The sequence below is a fragment of the Schistocerca gregaria genome, chromosome 7 (genome assembly GCF_023897955.1).
Source record: "Schistocerca gregaria isolate iqSchGreg1 chromosome 7, iqSchGreg1.2, whole genome shotgun sequence".
NCBI classification, from domain to species: Eukaryota; Metazoa; Arthropoda; class Insecta; order Orthoptera; family Acrididae; genus Schistocerca; species Schistocerca gregaria.
In genome coordinates this window covers 273,709,764-273,734,253 of record NC_064926.1, presented here as the reverse complement: position 1 = coordinate 273,734,253, position 24,490 = coordinate 273,709,764, and the positions used below count along the sequence as shown (strand labels likewise).

General features: G+C 42.4%; 1 protein-coding gene across 2 annotated transcripts in view; it reads left to right on the top strand.

Annotated features, from left to right (window-relative positions):
* The window catches only part of LOC126281452 (putative Ras-related protein Rab-33), a 122,573-nt gene that overhangs the window by 53,081 nt on the left and 45,002 nt on the right, over positions 1-24,490 (top strand). For both annotated transcript variants that reach the window (XM_049980433.1, XM_049980432.1), the window contains exon 3: positions 5,679-5,828. In XM_049980433.1, coding sequence (XP_049836390.1) covers positions 5,679-5,828 — 150 coding nt within the window. The remainder of the gene's footprint in view (positions 1-5,678; positions 5,829-24,490) is intronic.

The window sequence follows — 24,490 nt, the reverse complement described above, 5'->3', positions numbered from 1 at the left end:
TGGGCGCTCAGACACGATAGATGTTGATCGCACAGGTACTCATCTGGTTGCAGCAGGTGATCCTGAGACATAGACTGCCTCCCCAGTCTCACGATCATGTAATCCTTCAGTGGAATTGCGGCGGTTTTTTCCACCACCTGGCTGCTTTCTGCATCGCCCTCCAGGAAACCTGGTTCCCTGCAATGCGGACCCCTGGCACCCACAGCTATAAGGGATATTACAGGAATCGTAGCGACTACACTAGAGTGTCAGGTGGAGTTGCGTCTATGTTGTGAACTCCGTATGTAGTGAATCTGTGCCCCTTCAACTCCCTGTTAACCACTTCCCCATCTTCCTGTCACTACCACTGTGTCATGCCCACAGACACATACCCAGGTGGGCTTTAAACGAGGAAGACCTTCACCTCTGCTGTAACCACTGAATCTCCCCCATATTTTGCCATTGGTGTTGTCATTGAGCACGTCACTACAATGATAATTTCTATGGCAGAAAACGCGATCCCTCATTCTTTAGGGTGCCACCGGTGAAAGATAGTCCCTTGGTGGTCGCCGGAAGTCACTGAGGCAATTAAAGAGCATCGGTGTTCTCTACAGTGACATAAGCAGCACCCTTCCCAAGAGCACCTAATAGCCTATAAGCGGCTTCGTGACTGCATTCAGTAGCTTATAAAACGACGGAAACAGGAGTGTTGGGAGAGGTACGTGTCAACCCTTGGGTGCCATATGTCGCCTTCACAAGTCTGGACGAAGATCAGACGTCTTTTTGGGTACTAGACCCCAACAGGTGTCCCTGGCATTAACATCAATGGCGTGTTACCTACTGACACAAACATGATTGCTGAGCACTATGCTCGAGCCTCTGCGAAAGAGAACTACCCCCCAGCCTTTCGTACCCTCAAACAGTGGATGGAAAGGAAAGTCCTCTTGTTCACTACATGCCGCAGTGAACCCTATAACGCCCCATTTACACAGTGGGAGTTCCTCAGCACCCTTGCATATTGCCCCGACACAGCCGGATTGGATCGACAGTCAGATGACTAAACATCTCTCATCTGGCTACAACCGAAATCTCTTCGTCATCTTCTACCGGATCTGGTGCGGTGGCATCTTTCCATCACAATGGCGGGAGAGCACCATCATTCCGGTGCTCAAACCCGGTCAAAACCTGCTTGATGTGGATAGCTACTGGTCCATCAGCCTCATCAATTTTTCTTTCTAAGCTGCTGGAACGTCTGGTGTGTTGGCGGTTGGGTTGGGTCCTGGAGTCACGTGGCCTACTGGCTCCATGTCAGGGTGGCTTCCGCCAGGTTCGCTCTACCACTGATAATCTTGTGTGCCTCGAGTCTGCCATCTGAACAGCCTTTTCCAGACGCCAACATCTGGTTGCCATCTTTTTGATTTGTGTAAAGCAGATGACACTACCTAGCGACATCATACCCTTGCCATATTATATGAGTGGGGTCTCTGGGGCCCGCTTCCAATTTTTATCCAAAACTTACTGTCCCTGTGTACCTACCGTGTTGAAATCGGTGCCTCCCATAGTTCCCCCCGTCTTCAAGAGAATGGCATTCCACAGGGCTCTGTATTGAGTGTCTCTCTATTTTTAGTGGCTATTAACAGTCTAGGGCCGTCGGCCTCACCTTCTCTGTATGTGGATGACTTCTGCATTTCATACTGCTCCTCCAGTACTGGTGTTGCTGGGTGGCACCTACAGGGAACCATTCACAGGGCGCAGTCATGGGCTCTTGCCCATGGCTACCAGTTTTCAGCTGCAAAGTCGTCTGTCATGCATTTCTGTCAGCATCGCACCATTCATCCAGAACCAGAATGGCGATCCATTCACTGTAGTGGAGACATATTGATTCTTAGGACTGGTTTTCGAAGCCCGATTGACCTGGCTACCTCACCTTCATTAGCTTAAGTGGAAGTGCTGGCAGCACCTCAATGACCCCTGCTGCCCGAGCAACACCCAACTGGGGTGCAGATCACTCAACACTGCTGCAGCTCTCCAGAGCCCTTGTTCAATCCCACCTTGACTAATGAGAGTCTGGTTTACTGTTCGGTGGTGCCCTCAGCGTTGCGTTTACTTGACCCAGTGCATTACTGTGGCATTTGCCTAGCGATTGGAGCTTTTAGAACGAGTCCGGTGCCCAGTCTCCTTCTGGAGTCCGGAGTGCCTCCATTGAAGGTTAGGTGTGCACAGCTGCTCGCCAGTTATGATGCACACGTTTGTAGTTCTTCTGCACATCTAGATTACCATCTCCTTTTCCCAACCAAGGCGGTTCATCTCCCATATTAATGGCCCAGGTCAGGGCTTACGATTGCGGTTCACATCCAGTCCCTTCTATCTGAACAGGATTCCTTCCTGTTACCACCTCTCCTCGAGGTCCATTCACATACACCTCCATGGTGTACACCCAGGCCGCAGATTGTTCTGGACCTTTTGCATGGCTCTAAGGACTCTGTTAACCCTGCGGCTCTCAACTATCATTTCCTCTTGATTCTCAACATGTACTTGTACCATGAAGTGGTTTACACTGACGGCTCAATGGGTTATGGTCATGTAGGCTTTGCATATGTTCATGGAGGACATATTCAACAGCACTCCTTGCCAGATGGCTGCAATGTTTTCACTGCAGAGCTGGCGGCCATATCTCGTGCTCTTGAGCACATCCGCTCATGCTTTGGTGAGTCATTTCTCCTGTGTACTGACTACTTGAGCAGCCTACAAGTTATCGACCAGTGCTCCCCTTGCTATCCGTTGGTAGCGTCAATTCAGGAGTCCATCTGTGCCCTGAAACAGTCCTGTTGTTCCATGGTGTTTGCGTGGACCTCAGGACATGTCAGCATCCCAGGCAAAGAACTTGCTGACAGGCTGGCCAAACAGGCTACGCGGAAACTGCTTCTGGAGATGGGTATCTCTGAAACTGACCTGCTTTCTGTCTTAAGCCGCAGGACTTTTCAGCTTTAGGAGGTGGAATGGCATAACAGTGCGCACAACAATCTGCGTGTCATTAAGGAGACTACGATTGTGTAGAAGTCTTCCATGCATCCTCTCGCAGGAAATCAGTTGTCCTCTACCAGCTCCGCATTGGCCATACATAGCTAACACAGTGTAACCCCCTCCATCGCGAGGACCCACCATGATGTTGCTGTGGCTCACAAATGACGGTCATCCACCTCTTGCTAGACTGGCCACTTTTAGCTACTCTGCGGCGGACTTTTAACTCTCCCAGCACCCTACCTTCGGTGTTGGGTGACAATGCCTCAGCAGCAGCTTTAGTTTTATCTTTTATTTGTAAAGGTGGGCTTTATCATTTGATCTAAGTTTTAGCACATGTCCTTTGTCCCTCTGTGTCCTCCACCCTAGTGCTTTTAGGGTGGAGGTTTTAATGTGTTGCAGAGTGGCTGGCTTCTCCTTTTTAGTCTCATGGTCAGCCAGCCATGGTAATCTTCTCTCTTGTTTTGATCTCTCCTAGATGCTTCGTGCATCTCTGTGTGGTTTTCTGGTCCAAATTTGTCCATTTTAGTGTTTGTTGCCCTTTTGTCATTCTTGTGGTTTTCTCCTTGCTTCCAGCTGTGTGTTGTATGTCTTGATTATTTTACTTCCACTCTTGTGCAGTTATTTTAATCGGAACAAGGGACCGATGACCTAGCAGTTTGGTGCACCCCCACCACCCCCTCTCTCTTTAAAACCAACCAATCTATGTTTTGCATGCTCCATCATATAGAAATGTTGCCTCAGATTTATTGGAAATCCGATTCCCAGGTCAGTGTTGACCCATTTATTGGGGAATATTTTTGTCTGTGGAAATAATGTGTATTCTACCTCAGACAAAGCCTTAATTTCAGGAAGGCAACAAAAAACAAACATTCCTTCTATCTATCTATATCCGGATCCTGCTCCAGCTACTGCCGGGTCTGGGTGCTGACGAGTCCTCTCCATTTGGCTCGGTCCTCCCACCACTTTTCTTCCTCCACTTGCTGCCAGGTCACATCTTACCTTTCCACAGATATTCTCACTCCTATTTTCCACCGTGTTCTTGGGCGCCCTCTAGGTCTTTTCCCATCCATCTTTAGTTCTTCCGTACTTTTGGGGAGTCTCTGCCCATGCATCCTCTTAACATGCCCATACCATCTTAATCTCTTTTTTTCAATTTCTTCTCTCATACTTTCTTGTTTAAGGTCCTTTCTAATCTCTACATTCCTTACTCTGTCCATTCTTGTTTTTCCCTTAACTTCTCTGAGAAATTTCAGTTCCCCTGCTTGCAGTCTGCTCCAGTCCCTTTTTGTCATTGTCCTTTTTTCTCCACCATAGATGACAATAGGGAAGTAGTAATTCTTATACGAGTTTTGCTTTTTCTGAAACTCCCTTATTCCAGATCAGGTGTTTTATTGTTTGGTAGAAATTGCCTCCCTTCTGTAACCTCCTATTAATTTTGTTAGTTATTCTTCCATCCCTAGATGTTTCACTCCCTAAATAAGTGAAATTTTCTAACACTTTGAGGGGTTCTTCATTCAAGGTAATATTTCCGTTGATCCCTTTCTCTCTTCCAAAAACCATTACTTCACTCTTATCTTTATTTATTTTTAATCCATACCTTTTCATTATTTCCTTCCAAGCATCAAGTTGTAACTGTACATCTACCTCTTTATCACCCCATATTACTATATCATCTGCAAAAATTATCTTTTTGTCTTTTTCTTTTGCTATATCTTTAACTGCCCTATTCAGTCCCTCCATCACAACATTAAAAAGTGCAGGAGGTAGAATACTTCCTTGCTTACGTCCTTGTCTTATTTCGAAATATTCAGAGTTCCCCAATGGTGTTCTAATTCTACAATTGTGTCCTCTGTACATTGTCTTTATTACATTAATGTATCCATCTTCTATATATATCTTCTTCATTTCTCCCCAGAGTCTTTCCCTGTTAAGTGAGTCATATGCCTTTTCTATGTCTATAAGAACCATTATCACCCTTTTGTTATACTCCCAACTTATTTCCTTCAATTGGCGGATAGAAAATATTAGGTTGATAGTGCTTCTTCCTTTTCTAAACCCAACAATATTCTTAGAAAATTGGTGTGCAACAAATGGCATACAGATCCTGCTGTTCTCAAGAGAACAGCCAGTGTGGCTTGCATTTTTTGACAGCTGAATATGCCTGTTAGTTCTGGAACCAATCATCTCACACGAAGAAAGTAAATTTTACCCATAATAAAAATGATGCATAACTGTTTTGCAAGATGCTCGTGCCTTTGGACAAGCTACACAAAGGAGCAACCACTTCTGCTGCAAACTCAAGAATAAACATTCTTTTCCCCTCAGACTAGTCACAATTGGCTTCCTCGTGTTTCCTAAGCACAGAAAATGGTTTGCAGGAGGAAAAGGGGGTTATCATAAACTCTGAAAATAGTTGAACCTAAATTCGTTTCTGAGACAATGGGAGCAGCAGCTTGGTTCTCACTGTATCAGAATTACTGTGATTGATAGAGATTATGTTGAGAAAGAAATGTTTTTTCTGCAAATGGAAAGTTGTTTATAATATTTTTTACTAAACATTGATTCAACCTATCAATTTACTGTGCATCAATACTACGTAGCGTCTGTATTCACTGTTACACCATTATTTGTTTACATTCTTTAAAAAAATAATTGAGTCTCTATCTTTTTTCCAGTCATTACCACACTGGATTGAAGAATGCAATCGACATAATCTCACCAGTGACATTCCTCGCATTTTAGTGGGAAATAAGTGTGACTGTAAAGAAGAACAAGTGGTAAAAACAAACACTGCACAGAAGTTTGCAGATCATCACAACATGCCGGTATTACTTTCAGTTTTTAATAGTATTACAATTCTCTCTCTCTCTCTCTCTCTCTCTCTCTCTCTCTCTCTCTCTCTCTTCTCTCCCCTCCCCCCCTCGCCCCTCCCCCCCTCCTCTCTCTCCCTACCCTCCCCCCCTCCTCTCTCTCCCTCTGTGTGTGTGTGTGTGTGTGTGTGTGTGTGTGTGTGTGTGTGTGTGTGTGTGCATGCAAGCGTGTGTGTGCGCGTGCACTTAAGTTACTGAGTCATCTTGAATCAATGGAAGTAAGGAGTAAGGGAACAACTGGTGTAGATTATAAGTCAGAGATGGCAGCATGTGGTAACAGGTAATTTTATTATGTGAAGAGGAGGGTTTCTTTTATGTTTACTTTAGCAAACTGCAATTATGAGGAAAAAAAGAAAAAAGATTATTTTAATCTTTGAAAGGGGTGTAATTAAATTTGTAGATCATAGAAAAGACAGGGTTCAACATGAACTTTAGAAACAAAAAGTAATTGGTACTAGAAAAGAAGTGGAAAAAATCATAACAAAAACAATAAAACAGCTAGTCTTTTGATTCTTGAGAGGTTTTAGCTGTAGAAAGGAATACATTCTTTTATTTAAACATTATTCTATGTTTTGAGTGCCACTTTCAATATGGAATTATTAAATAATTATGCTTTTTCATTTCCAGTTAGTTAATGCAAAGAACCTACAATTCTGAAAGCCCAGTTGTTACTATCGGTTTTTATTTGGTACCGTAATTGTACATTGCAGTTAGTGTCTTTTTTTACTACTTGTGTGTTTTTGATATCAACAGAAAGCAAAAAAGAGAGTAAAAAAGTAAAAAAAAAGAGAGAACAAATGAAAAGGTCATATCCCGAGTGTCACATACTTGTGATTTAATGCCACACTACTGACTACGTGATTGTCATGTCTTCATGAACTGTGAATAAATCTATTTTATCTGAAAGAATAATGAGCACACCAATGAGGATGGGAGTTCTCAAAACTAGTTGTGCAAATAAATACTTGTTACTGGAAACTGGCAGTGTATTATTCATAAAACATTTACATTTCACTCACAGAAACAATGGAAACATAGAATTTACATCACTTAACTATTCCACTAAATGTAAAATTGTTTGGGTGACAATCCGGAGAGGAAGAACGTACCATATGGCTGTTGTAATGAAGAATGTCTCCAGGAAAACTTGAGGTTATTGATGCACAAGACAGTTTTAATCTGTCAGTAAGTTTCATAACAATGTATGTTCTGCAGTAGAGTGAAAGATTTGGAACGAATGTGTCAGCCACGTACTGTGTCCTTTAACTGTCACTAAATTCGTGGGCCATCCACCAAGGGCACTCTTGATTTGGCATAGATGATTGTTTTATTTATCAGTGCTCCATGGGGACGAGACAGTTAGAAATTCTTTGCTTAATAGAGGCACATTTACCTAATGTATATTCCCATAGCCACTCAGAGATTGATGACCCCACCATGACCAGCCTTCTTTTACTAGGAGAAGAAGGCGTACAAATTGTTGTGATTGGCCATATAATTTTCAAAGTACTAAACTGCAAAACTTTGTGGGCACCCAAAGTTCAACAGAATCATGACTTACTGTAGGATTACTGTGATTCTGGCCTCATAATCTGTCCCCTCTGGTTTGCTCAGCTGGAAGCTTGTTTTCATTACATTGGAGTAACCACAGTCAGCTCGACGACCACTTTGTAACTGAAGTTGGAGGTGTAATCACTATACCCCTTGCACAAGATTTATACTGTAAACTCAAGACACAGTTGATTCGCTAAGTGTCTGCATCACAAGCGGATCATGCGCATAAGCTGTTAATGAAAGAAAACATCAGACACAGAAAGCCTTCTCAACATCTGAGGCATTTGTGTAGTTAGGGTGATGGGGGATCTGCACTCGACACATAACTTCGTTTGCACTTCTAGATCTACATCTATATCAATGCTGTGCAATCCACCTTATGGCACATGACATGGTGTACCCTGTACCACTGCTAGTTATTTCCTTTCCTGTTCCACTTTTGCCAATAGAAGAAGGGAAAAACAACTATTTGGATGCCTCCATATAAGCCCTAATTTCTCATATCTTATCTTCGTGGTCCTTCCGTGCAGTGTATGTTGGATGCAACAGAATCTTTCTGCAATCGGCTTCAAATTCTGGTTCTCTAAATTTTCTCAGTGGTGTTCCTCGAAAAGAAAGAATTCCCATTTGAGTTCTCGAAGCATCTCTGTAACACTTGCATATTGTTCGAACCTACCAGTAACAAACCTAACAGCCCACCTCGGGAATGCTTTGATGTATTCCTCACTGTTATGGATCCCAAACATTTGAGCAGTACTCAAGAATAGATTGTACTACTGTTCTGTATTTGATATGCTTTACCAATGAACTATACCTTCCTAGAATTTTCACTATAAACCAAAGCCTATCATTCACCTTTCTTACTACTTTCCTTGCTTGCTTGTTTCATTTCGTATCAGTCTGAAATGTTCTGCCCAGATATTTAAACGATGTGACTGTGTCACACAGGATGCTACTAATGCTGTATCCAAACATTATGGATTTGTTTTTTGTATTCATCTGCATTAACTTATAAGTCTCCACATTTAGAGGTAGCTGCCGTTCATCACCCAAATAGAAATTTTGTCCAAGTCATCTTGTATCCTCCTACAGTCACTCAACGCAAAAACACCTTACTATACACCACAGCATCATCAGCAAACAACTGCAGATTGCTGCCGATCCTGTCTGCCAAATCATTTTCATATGTAGAGAATAGTAGCAGTCCTATCACACTTCCCTGGGATACTCCTGCCAATACCCTTGTCTCTGATGAGCATTTGCCATCGAGGACAACATACTGAGTTCTATAACTTAAGAACTCTTTGAGCCACTCTCGTATCTGTGAACCTATTCCATGTGCTCATACATTCTTTAACAGCTTGCAATGGAGAACTGTGTCAAACACTTTCCAGAAATATAGAAATATGGAAACTGTTGTATTTCATCCACAGTTTGCAGTATATCATGTAAGAAAAAGGCAAGCTGAGTTGTACATGGATAATGCTTATTAAAACCAAGCTGATATGTGGACATTAGCTTCTTGATATCAAGAAAATTTACTATCTTCAAACTGAGAAAATGTTTAAGGATTCTGCAGCAAACCAGTGTTAGGGATATTGGTCTGTAATTTTGCAGGTCCATTCTTTTACCTTTCTTATACACAAGAGTCTCCTGCGCCTAGGGGCTTTGTGCTGAATGAGAGATTTGTGATAAATGCAAGCTAAGTAAGGCATCAGTGCTGTAGAGTACTTTTAGAAAAACCAAATTGGGATTCCATCTGCACCTGGTCTCTTGTTTGTTTTCAATTCCCTCAATGGCTTCTGTACACCAGCAATTCTTCTTACTATGCCGTTCATACAGGAGTCTCTTTGACTGTTAAACAATGTTATGTTTGTATGATTCTCCTGCATGAATGATTTCTGGAATGTGAATTTAAAAACTTCAGCTTTTGTTTTGCCTGGCACACCAGAATGATCAACAAGTGACTGGATGGAAGCCGTAGAAACACTCGACTTTACAAAGGACCAGAATTTTCTCAGGTTCACTGCCATATCTTTTGCTGAGGTATGACAGTGGTAGTAGTTGTATGCTCCATGCATTGATCTTTTCACAGATGCATGAATATGTACTAACCTTTGCTTCTCATAATTTGTGCATTCTCTTCTGAACCGACGGTGCAACAGCCTCTGTTTCCTCAGCAGTTTCTGAATCTCATTATTAAACCATGGTGGGTATTTTCCGTCCTTAATCCACTTACTACAATCTCTTCATCATAACAATAAACATTACGCCATGTATTCTCCGGCGTTTGCTTGAATCTCATTGGATTTCATTTCACGTAGAGTGGAAGCCAAGCTGTGCCTAGTACAGTCAAGTAAGATTGTAAGCATACATCTTATGCTGCGTTAGATGCACATAAATAAGTGATAATGCGGGACAACAGCTTTATCAGTGCATTAAACATGGACAGCACTGGCCAGCCAGCTGGTCCAACCAACCTGCAATGATGCAAGCAGTTGCAATTCAGATGTAAAGGGAGACAAGCAAAGAAACAATACAACTTTGAATGCCATTTAATTTTTAAAGAGAATGAAATGATATTCGGCAAAACTCCAGCGTGCCTGCTCTCTTCCTAGGTGACCAGACGGAAAGCATAAAATGCTCTCATTCTCACCAAACATAGTGTTCTAATTACAAACAAGAGTGATAATTTTGCTGAACAAGCCATGTGTGATGTAGGAGCATACTGCAAGAGTTTCACCATACTGTTGAATACTGAAGCCCCTGAAGGTATTAATTACAGTCAGTCATCTGGTAATCTATTACCTCCTTCCATTTCCGAATTCAAGAAATACGTTTCAGTTCTAGGACCGTCATCTGCTACTGAGATCTCCTGCTATACCCGCAGGACAGGACAGATAGTATAATTTGTGGAAAGGGGCCAAAATGAGTGACTGTCAGTTGAACTTGAACATACTACTTTATTCATTTGACAAACATTACAGTAGTAAAGAAAACATTAAAAACAGAGCAAGCCAAACATTAATTTTAGAACTTAGTTCCCTGCTAAATGCGCCATTCAATCTGACGCCTCAAGGGCAAAACAACTTTAATTTTAAACCGGCAGAAGGCCAATCACTTAAGACTCAAAAACAAGAATTTGAATTTTAAAAGCCAGAAGGTCTCATCTTAAAACATTTCTCTAAATTTTTCTGAAGGCCCAAACAATCTCACACCTTAAGGGCAAAACAACTTTAAATTAAAATCGGCTAGAAGCCACCCACAAACAAACAAGAAGGACAAATAAGAAAAGGCAGCACATCAAACGGCACTCAGAAGTTTCCAAGGGTTGGCCTGAAATTCAAACACTAATGCTCGCTTAGATGAGACAGGCAGTCGGCGCAACAATTCTCAATCCGACAGCAACCCAACCGACAGACAGTCAATGGACCAAGTGACAGGATAACTTCCGCTCTACGTGACCAGCACACAACAGGGAGTTAAATGGAACAACGCAGAAGGTATTGGCGCCCACAACGAGTTAAACATTTGTCTGTCAAACTACATACCGTACTGGACAGCCACAACACGATGAGGAAAATACACTGCCTGAATTTACGTCAGTGGCCAGGGCAGGTAACAGGAACATTAAAGGCCATAAGGTAGAAGATTCTGCTGGTGCACTTCAATAAAAAAATAATCAAGTTAAGTTAAACTGCACAGGAGGGTGGCTAGAATATCGCCAACTTGAAAACACACATTGTTGCTCGCAAGAATGTCCCAAAAGCCTATAACAAAATTCAAATGACACAATGTGAACAGTTGGGGCTGGCTGGTAGATTAAGTAAAGACTCAACTTTTGTGTCAGATTGGGTTGAGCCACGGACCTCGTAGCAATCGGAACAGCCCCTCACACTCTGACCGCGCATGGACATCGCCAGTGGCCCCGGCCAGACACGCGCCATGGAGACTTCTTCACTGCTCCACACCAACTGACCAACTGCCCGTGTGCACAGCCGGAAACTATAAGCGCAATGCCAAAGATAGTACAAGGGTGCGAATATTGATACATGCTGCTGCTGCCACTCACGGAGAGAGAGGATAACAGCATAATCGCGATAACTGTAATAGACTAATCACAGAATAGCAACCAAGGTTTAAAGCAAAGCATAACATGACCCAGCCTCGGCTCAGCTACGTTGATAACGAGTCAATCAACAACAGAATCCATGAAGCTATCCAGGTGCTGCATTTTCTCCTCTTCTTTATGACATGCCATTCTATATCCTGCCAGTGTTCAGCAGTGACATGCAATAAAGCTGTGTTTGTTAGTTCCAGTATGCCAGACAGCTTAACAATCTTGTTATTTCTTGGACCAAATCCATTAACTTGGCTCCAGATCATTTCTGTTGAGTTCATATTGTAATGGTACAATGGCACATGTAAAAATGCGGAATTTGTATAATGTGTTCCATAATTGTAAAACTGATTGTTTTTCATGTTTCTATGACATTTATCACTGTGGTTTGTGTGAGACTACATCTGTGGTATAAAACAATGGACATAGTTCAAATAAACAGTATTTGGTTTTTCATTTTTACCCAAAAAAGTTAAAGTGTTTTCTTAATTTAAGTGACCTTTATTAACAATATTTCATAAAATATTGACAATTAAGAATTCATACTTGAAATGAAAACAGGAATTTCGCGTGCAATGTGTAATTAGAAACAATAAAATATGCACCATTCGTAAAAAAATGATGATGAATTTTACAATTGTGAGATATAGGTATTCCAAATTGAACAAAAAATAAATGAAGAGTTAGGTGAGACGTGAACTAGTGATCCACGAACTGCACCTCATTATCAATCTAAGATGCTACTGATTCTGCTGTATATTCAACCTGTATTACCATCTCAACTGTATTGAATACAGTCCTTCGGAAAACTTCAAAGCAAATTTTTTTTCCAAAGCATTAAGTTGTTGTTGTTGTTGTTGTCTTCAGTCCTGAGACTGGTTTGATGCAGCTCTCCATGCTACTCTATCCTGTGCAAGCTGCTTCATCTCCCAGTACCTACTGCAACCTACATCCTTCTGAATCTGCTTAGTGTACTCATCTCTCGGTCTCCCTCTACGATTTTTACCCTCCACGCTGCCCTCCAATGCTAAAGAGCAACCTGTTTCTCAACACTTTTTAACTATGTTCCACATGTGTTGCTTCACTGCGAAACAGGAAGCACATGAGTAGGACCTACTTCCAAGAGCGTAACAGTACTGATACATGTGTAATGTCAATTCACTAACTGAGATGGTAACAATGAATGAATGCATGGACATCCCAGTCTATATTCTGTAGGTTAAAGTTGCCTCCAATTAGTAATGCATGATCTGCCTCATGTTAAAGCCATAGCAGTATCTCAGACGGAAATTCTCTTAGATGCCATCACAGATCTGGATGAGAGGATTCAGGATGCAATAAGGCCGCCATCAGTCGGTACTGTAGAGGTGCCATGCAACAGTTCCTCGTCTTCAGCAGTGATGTGAGTGGCTTAAGACACTCTGGTCATCAGATGAATGATTTGCTCCACAGAACTATAGCAAAGGTAGAGGTCATTAGTGCAGAACATCATGCAATTATTCCAGATTGAACTTTTGGGTTTTAAGTGGCACAAAACAGTCACCTAGACTGATGTGACAAAAGTGATGGGATATCTCCTAATTTCATGTTGGACATCCATTTGCCCGGCATAGTGCAGCATCTCGACGTGGCATGGAGTCACCAAGCTGTTGAAAGTCCCCTGCAGAAATATTGAGCAATGCTGCCTTTATAGCCATCCATAATTGCGAAAGTGTTGCTGGTGCAGGATTTTGCATGTGAATTGTCCTCTTGATTACATCCCACAAATGCTTGATGGGATTGACGTTGTGCGATCTTTGTGGCCAAATTATGTGTTCGAATTGTCCATAATGTTTTTCATACCAGTCACGAACAATTGTGGTCCAGTGACATGACACTTTGCTGTCCACAAAAATTCCATGATTGTTTGGGAACATAAAGTCCATGAAGGGCTGCAAATGGTCTCCAATGCCAATCAGTGACCCAGTCTGTTCATGTAAAAACAGCCTACATCATTGTTGAGCCATCATCAGCTTGCACTGTGCCTTGTCCATGCCTTCGGGAATCTGCACCACACTTGAACCCTACCATCACATCTTACCAACTGACACCGGGACTTGTCTGGCCAGGCCATGGTTTCCCAGCTGCCTTGGGTTCAACCGATATGCTCGTGAGCCCTGGAGGGGAGCTGCTAGCAAAGACACTCACATTGGTTGTCTACTGTCAGAGCCCATGAACACCACATTGTGCTGCACTGTCCTAATAGATAAGTTTGTCGTATGTCTCAGATTGATTTCTATGGTTATTTCTCTAAGTTTGCTTGTCTGTCAGTGCTGACAACTCTAAGCATACGCCGCTGCTCTCGGTGGTTAAGTGAAGGCCATCGGCTACTGCCTTGTCTGTGATGAGAAGTAACGCCTGAAATTTGGCATTCTTGGCACTCTCTTGACCCTGCAGATTTTAGAATATTGAATTCCTTAATAATTTCCAAAGTAGAATTTCTCATGCCCCTAGCTCCAACTACCATTCAGCATTCAAAGTCTGTTAATCCCTGTCAAGTGGCCATCATCATGTAGGAACCTTTGTTGCATGAATCAGCTGAATGCAAATGACAGCTCTGCCAGTACACTGCCCTTTTATACCTCGTGTATGCAAGACTACCACCATCTGTATATGTGCATATCACTGTCCCATGTCTTTTTCACCTTACACCTACTCAAATGACAGCAACAATTAGACGTATGTGAATCCAATTGCCAGTCAGTCAGTCAGTCAATGTGGCTATATTAATGACTATAAAATCAGATGGAGATTTATTTCAGACACAGGTTCAGTTCTTTGCATTTTCACACAGTCTTATCTCTATAACTGTTGGCCACCAACTTCATTCTGACTTTTTACCATCAACAGCTCATCAGTAGCCACTTCCACTGGCATTTTATCAAAACTACCAATGGCCACCAGTTTCAGGCTATAGTTGATGTTTAACTCTAAGTTGTCTCTCTCAGTTGCAAAGGTGGAGTTCAACTCAGTACTCAGAGAAGATTTTATTCACCCTTCTTGCAGTCCTTGGTCCTTGGTCTTTACCCTTCCATCTTCTAACTAAAAATAATGGTGCCTGGAGCCTGTGTAATGATTGCTGAGCTTTGAATACGAGAAAAAATCTGGACAGATATCCAGTGCCTCTGTTAACGGACTAAAATAATGCGCTCAATCGTGCAGCTGTTTTCATTGCGCTGGGCTGTGCAAAGGCTTTTACACAAATTCCTGTGGTGAAAAAAGACATGCTAAAGACTATTTTAATCATTCCATTCAACATATTCGACAGTCTTGGTATGACATTTGATTTGTGCAGTGCCACTCAGTCATGGCAGAGGCTCATATGATTCCATGCTTTAGAGACTGTCATTCTGCTTTGCACGCTTGGATAATACCCTCGTCTTTTCAGCAGAAACGCATCAGCAACATCTGCCGAAAAATTTTAAATGCCTAGAACAGCACAGTGTGTTGTTAAACCTAACCCTCTGATCTACTTTTTGGGCCATCTGATTTCACCTGCAGGGTCATTGCCGCTATCAGAGAATGTGGAAGCTATTGTAGAGATCCCATGGCTAGAAACCCTCAAAGGGCTACACCATTTCTTCAGGATGCTGAATTTTTGCTGGTGACATCTTCCTCACTCATCCAAAGTGAAAGAACCACTAACTGCAGACTCCTGGACTCAAGGCTAAGGGGAATTCAGCCATCCATTGGACAGAAGAGATGAGCTTTGCTTTTGAAGTAGTGAAGCAGAGCCTAGCAAATATTGCACTACTGGCACACCTTGCGTTGGATGCAGCACTTTAAGTAAGCTTCATGCCTCTCAGACAACTATTGGTGCAGTGTCAGCTGCAAGTTGGTGGCAGTTGGCAACCATTTGCCCTCTTCTCACATAAGCAATCCATTTATCGACAGCAATAGAATTCTTATGATTGTGAGCTTCTGTCTCTGTACAAGGCAGACAGGTACTTTCAGCCATGGTTGGAGGTCATAGAATTCATGATATTTAGCAATGATAAGCCACTTACCTATGCCTTCAGAAATAACAACAAACGTTCACCACAGCAGTACAACCAAGTGGAATTTATTGCTCATTTCAACAGTGACATTTCTGGTATAAACAACATGGCCACCAACTGTCTGTTACAGGTTAACAATGCGACAGATTCTATTGATTTTGTTCAGTTCACAAAGATAAAAGAATCTGGTGAGGATCTCTGAAAGTTACTGCACAATGTATCATTGAGACCTCAATTACAACTTGTCGATGTGCCTGGTTCTGATGTCAAACTACATTGTGACTAGAGCATCCACCCACCAGGTGTCAAAATGTTTTATCTGGATTGATTTGCAGTAGAATTGTCATGAGTGGGCTCATGCGTGGCTTCAGAGTCAGTGCAGTAAAATAGTCCACTATGTGTATGTGCCCATTGGAGAATTTCTGGATGACATTGCATTTTGTGCATTACACATTAATGCTGTGGGTCCATTTCCTCCGTTTCATGGTCAGTGTTATTTACTGACTGCCACTGATCATTTTATCCATTGACCAGAAGCTTTACCCTTCAATAACTCATTGGTGGAATCGATAACTCTAACCTTCATTTCAAATTGGATTTCCCACTTGCTCACTGCACATTACTATGGACCTTGGCCAACAATTCAAGATGGAGGTATTCAACCAATGTAGCAAATTGTCTGACGCTCTCCGATAACCAATTAGCACCTGGTGAGCAATGGCATGATCGAAAGATGCCACAGTTCTGTAAAGGCTGCATTAATGTATCACACACCAGCAGGACTGCTATATTCACTACAGTCTTACTTAGCCTTTGCATCATGTATGAAATGAACTAAGACCCATTGTCATCTGGGCTTGTTTGTGGGAGAACATTTTGACTGCCCGGTGAATTCAGGAGTCCGAGATCAGGACATCAACTGAGCCATGACCTATCAGGTTTCATTTGCCACCTGAGGAACTACATTGCATGCATTCACGCACATCAAGGCTTCATTCACAGAAGAGCACATGCATCATGACCCGCTAATGGGCATATATATTATATTGTGTACAGATGATGTCAAATGATCTCTTCAAACTCCATACAGCTGATCAAAAAAGGAGAACAAACACTGGATATTGTACTAAATGGTAAAACTGTTAATGTGACAATCAGCAGGCTGAAAACAGCAAACTTATTTCCAGAAATGCTACCTACACTTACACGTCAAAACCAGCCTCAGTCTCAAACACACGCACTACCATCCAAAACAGACGCATAACGTGACCAGAGAACACTTATCATACAACAATTTCATTTTTTGGCAACAGATTTGAATGGTGCTCTCCTTCTTCCTAGCGGCTGAGGAGCCAGTAAGATAGTTGCCTACTCTGTTTTGTAGCTGACAGTGAGTTCACAGACCAGCAGCCAGAGGCGTTCTTGGTTCAGGTTCAGTGGTTATTTTATTTAGTGACACTTATTGGGGAGTAGACTGTGAGAACTTCTTTGCTTAATAGAGACACATCATGCATAGCATTATTTTACTGCAATTTATTAGTCTCAAGATCTTGATTATCTTCAACATATATCTGTAAATAAACATTTTTTGTTTAGAATTACATGAGTGCCAATAATTTATGTGCTGTCACCACTGATGTGCCTGAACACACATATAAGTTGTTCAGACATACATTGGCAGATTCATTATGGAAACAGCAGCCAAGCTTTGACTAAATTGTTTCCCTGCTCTATCCTTCTTGCCAGTTGTGTTAGTCTAACAAAGTGCACAACTGGACTTCTGAGGACTTTAGAAGGTAGGAGACTGATATTAGCAGACTGGTCCTGTGAGACACGTTTGGGTGATACGTATGGTAAGAGAATTCTTTGCAGACAGTGGTCATTTGGATTCAGATCCTGAGCCTGCACGAGTTTGTCCATCAGTAAGTTTCGTTGGTGATTCAACTGGCTGAAATTGATACCAATGCCAACTGAAAACTACCACTTCCTTCATTCGAAAAGAGAGCCAAGAGCTTAAAGTTGCAGCATTGATAATGCTCAAGACAGACTTTCTTGCTTCTGGTAGATGGATTCCTAATATGTCTGTCACATGAGAGAGCATTTGGTCATTACCAGATTTCTTATTGCTTGATGAGACATCACATTGCAAATGCTCTCCATCCTTTAATTCAATACGAGAGACAGTTGCAGTTGAGGAAAAAAATTATGTCAATCAAGTTATGGCCCAAGTAACCACCATAGTCAGAAACAAATTATTTGCTTCAGTCCATTGTCACACTCTTATTTTGTCTACTAACTACTGGATTTTGTACCAAGTACCATCTTCAGGCCATTCTGTGATTTAAAAAATGACATTACATATTTACAATTTTTTTAAAGACATTTACAAATATTTTTTCTCTCTGATAGCAAATGTACGCTATAAATTGCAACCCCATGCATGAAGTTATCAATCTTGCTTACCCAAATAAATGTATCATATACTAAAAGTAAAGGTTAAAGCTATGCTTTAAATTGACACAAACTACGGCAAGAAGTGGTCAGGGTACCCTCCGCCACACACCGTCAGGTGGCTTGCGGAGTATGGATGTAGATGTAGATGTAGATGTAGAGAGTGCCCCCTATATAGAAGTTCTCTTTTTTTCTCTCCCTCTCCTAAAAGGTATTACAAAGTAAAACTAGGTCATTATGTTTATACTCACTGTTTGTATAAGATATATATAAACCACTATTTATATATTTTTATGCATTTTTTGACAACCATGGATCCTTATCCCTAGCCTGAACCCAGTCCCACATACTGTCCCTACATTATTGCTTGGCTCATGGAATCCCACCAAGTGGCCTTACTATCAAATTACCCTTCCTTCCACAATGACCTCCTCCTGTTTAGATTTCACCAATCCTTAGCCATTACCAACATAGTCATGCCAAACCATATTGATCAGGCCCAAACCCCCTTGCAGTACCTTCTCTCCATCCGTAAATTACTCTTGCTGTGCGGTCCCAAATTCCTGGTTGCCATAACACACATTGAAATACTTGCCCAACAGGAACTAGAGCAACATGCATAATGCCACCTCAGAAAACTCTCCAACCTGCTCACTTCCTACAATCCGCCTCAGGCTACCACTGTCCACCTCCTCACAACAACCTCCAAACCTCCCCCACGCCCCCTCACAGCTGACAAACCCTGTCTCGCAGACCTAATACATTTACCCCACCCTCCAAAACTGCCTTCCACCACCATACAGAATCCAGAAGCTAGATAGACCAAAAACACACTCATGAACCTTTCCTCCAAAAGCCTCAGCCCCACAGAAATATCATTCTTTTACAAAGGCCTCAACTTTTGCCCCACTTTGGCAACTCATCATATTGTTATATTCCATCCTGAATTTTCCTTTATTTAAACCACGATAAAATATCAGTCATATCATGAATCCTCTATTCAGGTAAGTGTTATTAATAATAGTGGCATTACTGCTGAAAATTAAAATTATTTACATTGAAAAGGCGTCTGGCATCCAGAAGGAATAGTGGCATAATGTGACTATATTATTCTGCAGCTGGCAAGTTGACGATCTTTGACTGCATTTCCAGTTTCCTAGTTACCCAAGCAGTATCCCTGTATGATGGACCTTTTGGTGGCACCACTGTTCGCTCAGGATGCTGAATATCTGTTTCAATATAAATAATTTTGTTTCTCAGTATATAATGCGATTATTACAAAAAAACACATACTTGTTTAGTATATTCGTGATCAAGTCGACAGTGTACAAACATTGGATAGAAACACAGAAACCTAGATGTGTCATTCTGCCTTTAAGGTTTTATTCTTTGTTTGATTACTTATCTTACATTCAAAATTGTATGCCATTTTTAGGGTTCTGTATCTGTCAGTAATAATGGAGCCCTTGTAGGAATCACTTAACTTGTCTGTCTGTCAGTCTCTCTGTCCAGTTGTTAAGCCCATTTTTCTCAGGAATGGGGAGAGGTATCAAGTTGAAATTTATGCCAAATACTAAGGTTTATGCCCAATGTTGGTGTAAATTATTTAAGCTTCTAAGTCAGTGCAGTCAAAAGATAAGGCCTTATATGTTACATATTTCGATACTTGCAAACTCATTCAGCAGAACCTATAGATGAACTGTCAAGCCTGGCAGTCTAGCGGTACAACATGTGTCAAGAAACTGAGAGGTCAAAGGATTGAATCGTGGTTGGATTATGGATTATTTAGTCTTTGCTTTAACTTAGCCTTCACCTCTCAATGATTGAGGAGTCAGCAGAAACAACATGTTGTTTGGATTCTACATTAAGCTTTAGATTCCCATTCTCTAGTCAGACAATTGGGGTAACTTAGGGATACGCCCAAGTTGTAGAAGTGGGGTCTAATAAAAAGACTTGCACCAAGCCATTTGATCCACATGAAGTTGTTATTATTGACACACCTACTTGCTGTTAGTGAGCTTGACAACTGCACACAATCAGTAAAGGTTTGCTTATATTTTAAGGTCATACATTATACCACACTTTTGCTATCATAGAGAAAAAGACATTTTGTAAATGTTTCCTAAAAAATATTTTAATTATTTTCTACTGTCATGTTTTGATCGTAAAATGGCCTGATATGGGTACATCTACTTCTGCAAGTAAATCTATATCCATACTCTGGAACTGCTGTGAAGTCCCTGGCAGAGGAAATATCCCATTGTACCAGTTATTGGGGCTTTCTTTCATTAGACTTGTGTATGGAGCATGGGAAGAGTGATTGCTTCAATGCCTCTTCATGTGCTGTAATTAGTCTAATCTTGTCTTCACAATCTCTATTCTGAGTTGGTTTTCATTGGGTAGTTCGTGTCTGTGTTCAAGTGTCTGCCAGTTCTTTCACCATCTTTGTGACACTCTCCCATGGATTGATCAAACCTGTGCTGCGACCATTTGTACTGTCATTCTTCGTATCCATTCAGTATCTTCTATTGTTCTCTTTGGTACAGGTTCCACATATTTGAGCAATATTCTAGGACAGATTGCACAAGAGTTTTGCATACAGTCTCCATTGGAGAATGAATGCATTTCCCTAGTATTCTACCAACAAATTACAGTCTTCCACTTGCTTAACTATGAATGAGACTATGTGATCATTCAGTTCTGTATGAATAATTATTTAACATTCCATAGTTTTAACGTTCGTTATTCGCTGTTTTCCAGCCAACAATCACTGCCAACAATCTCTTCCACACCTATCAGTATCATCCAATTCCGTCGATTTCGTGTTGCTGGTGATATTTTCGTGCCATTGCCTATCTTTCTCTGCCACAGGAAACATTTTTTGGAACATTTCTGCGCCACCCGCGAACCTTTTTGCGTCACGCGCGATCTTTTTTGCGCACGCACGATCTTTTTTGCGTCACGCGCGATCTTTTTTGCGTCACGCGCGATCTTTTTTGCGTCACGCGAGATCTTTTTTTCGCTACTCGCTATCTCTGTTTTTGAGCAGCGTGTGTTCTTTTTCCCCTGATCTGGACATACTTGCTTGGTCTGGTCAACTTTTTCCGTATTTTTCTTATTCGGTGGTCTTTCTTTGGTATTTAACGTTACCAACACAATTTCTTTCTTTCTCGCCCTTCCTTCCGTGTTTTATTCCTTCTTATGATTACTATTCTAACTTTAGTTATTTAATTTCCCTACCCACCAGTTACCCACTATGTGCCCTAATCCTATACCACATTATTTACATTCATTCCGGAAACATGCATTTACCATAGCCAAACTGCAATCCCACATACTTTTCCTCCGTTCCTGCTTAACCTTTGGAATTACCCCTAAAGGACTTACCTTAAAAGTTCCCATCTCTGGGTGCAATTCCTCCTTCCACCAATCTCTCCTGGACTTCCAGAACCTTCAATCCTTAGCCCTTACCCAACTTGTCCTGAACCTCTACACTACTTCATGTAACCACCACTCCCAACAGCTCCTATCTCTCTTCAAAGTCCTCCACCTCTCAAACCCTTGCTTGGAGAACACACTCAGGAACATCATCCTAGAAGCCAGCCGCAAACTTGAGTCCCATGCCACACACCACCTGAAAAAACTATCCACAGTGCTAGTGCAACACCTAAGAAGTGGGGTCCCTCTCCCTATCCCTCACAAACACCAACCACAACAGAACCGTCAACAAACCCCCCTCATAGCCAACAAACCTAGCCTAGCCACCCTACTCAATCTCCCCATCCCAGCACATACCCCACACAGACCAAATCTCAACTATAACCACAGTCAAATGCCACATATCACCAACTCCATTCAGTTCTAAACCTCTCATCCAGATCCCTCTCTCCTCAAGAGACATCTGTTCTATCAAAAGGCTTAACCTTTAGCCCCACACCTAAATTCAACCACACTGCCCTGGTTAAAGATCTCCTCTCTTTCACCCGGAACCTCAACTGGAAATATCACTTCACCACCCAAACACAGCCCCCAAATACTAGACCCAGTGTTGAACCTTGTTTAGAACAGTTCCGACCGCCTTCTCAAAGGGATCCTCCTCCCCTCCCCCAAAACCATCCCTTGCAGACGTTTCAGGAATTCCTCACATCCAGTGTTGCCTCCCAGTCCTTCTTGAAGAACATTCCGACAACCCCCAACATCACCCCAGCTGAATCCCGTGCCATTAAACAGCTGAAAACAGACCGCTCTATTGTAATCCTTCCGGCGGATAAAGGCTCCACAACTGTGGTACTTGACCGTGTGGAGTATGTGGCAGAAGGACTGCGTCAACTCTCCGACACCTCAACCTACAAAGCTGTTACCCTGGATCCCATTCCCTCCATTCAGACTGAGCTGCAGAAAATCCTAAAAATCCAAGGTCCCTCACAAGGCCTCACAATGGCTTCCATAGACTTACTCACTCCACCTGAGCCACGTACCCCTACCTTCTACCTATTACCCAAAATCCACAAAGAGAATCATCCTGGCCGTCCCATTGTAGCAGGCTTCAAAGCCCCAACAGAACGTATCTCAGCTCTGGTAGACCAACACCTCCAACCTATCACCTGCAGGCTCCCATCCTACATCAAGGACACAAACCACTTCCTAGAACGCCTCAAATCCATTCCCACTCCTCTCCCACCTGAAACCTTTCTTGTCACCATAGATGCTACATCCCTTTACACAAACATCCCACACACCCATGGTCTCTCTGCCCTTGAGCACTACCTCTCCCAACGCCCACCCGAAGATCTTCCAAAAACCTCGTTCCTTATCACACTTACCAACTTCATCCTCACCCATAATTACTTCACTTTTGAAGGCCAGACCTACAAACAAATCAGGGGAACTGCCATGGGAACCAGGATGGCTCCATCCTATGCCAACCTCTTCATGGGCCGCATGGAGGAGGCTTTCCTGAAGACCCAACAGCTGCTTCCCCTGGCCTGGTATAGGTTTATAGATGACATCTTTGTGGTCTGGACTCATGGTGAAGAAACACTCCTTAATTTTCTCCATAACCTCAACTCCTTTTCGAATCTGAATTTCACCTGGTCCTTCTCCAAAACCAAAGCCACCTTCCTGGATGTTGACCTTCATCTTGTTGAAGCTCACATCCACACCTCTGTCCATATCAAACCCACCAACAAACAACAGTACCTTCACTTTGATAGCTGCCATCCATTCCACATCAAACGCTCCCTTCCCTACAGCCTAGGTATTCGTGGCAAACGTATCTGCTCCAGTGACGAATCCCTCAACAATTACACCAATAACCTGACCAGTGCTTTCCTCTCCCGCAACTATCCTGCAGACCTTGTCCACAAACAGATCTCCCGAGCAATACATTCCTCCCCGTCCAACAACAATATTCCTAGCCTCAGACCACACAGAAGCATCCCCCTTGTCACCCAATATTATCCTGGCCTCGAATACATCAATAAATTACTCCGCCAGGGATATGACTTTCTCAAGTCAACCCCTGAAATGAGATCATCCCTTGACAAAATTCTCCCCACACCACCCAGAGTTGCCTTTCGTCGTCCCCCTAACCTCCGTAACATCCTTGTTAAACCCTGCAATATTCCCAGACTACCTTCTCTACCCAGCGGTTCCTACCCCTGTAACCGACCCCGCTGCAAAACCTGCCCCATGCATCCCCCCACAACCACCTACTCCAGCCCCGCTACTAGGAAAACATACACAATTCAAGGAAGGGCCACGTGTGAGACTACACATGTCATTTATCAGCTGACATGCCTGCACTGCACAGCCTTTTACATCGGTATGACAACAACTAAACTGGCTGAGCGCATGAACGGACACAGACGAACTGTCCGCCTAGGAGATGTCCAATACCCAGTAGCGGAGCATGCCCTCCAGCATAATTCTAGGGACCTAGGAACCTGCTACACTGTACGTGCCATTTGGCTTCTCCCACCCAACACCAGTCCCTCTGAACTGCGGAGATGGGAACTTGCACTCCAGCACATCCTTTCATCCCACCATCCCCCTGGACTAAACCTACGTTAAACAACCTCACTCCCATTTACTTTTCAGTCTTCTCCTCTTTCCCTTTCCTCTTTAGCCATTCATGCATCTTTTCATCCTACATCTTTATACTATACACCTCTTTACTTCTGTATGCATCCTCTTTGGTTTGAAGCTGGCACAGTACCTGCAGTAGAATATCTTTGGCTTCCCTCTGACAACCATGCCTCCATCCTTGCTACCTTCCCTGTTTTCCTTTCCCTGTTGCTTCATAACCTGGGTTGTGAGTAACTAAATCCACTTTCCCTTCTTCCCTTTCTTTCCCCTCTCTCCTCCCTGATGAAGGAACATTTATTCCGAAAGCTAGGAGCTTAAATTTTCGGTTGTTTTTTGTGTCTCTATCGGCTGTACTGAGCTGAGGTAAG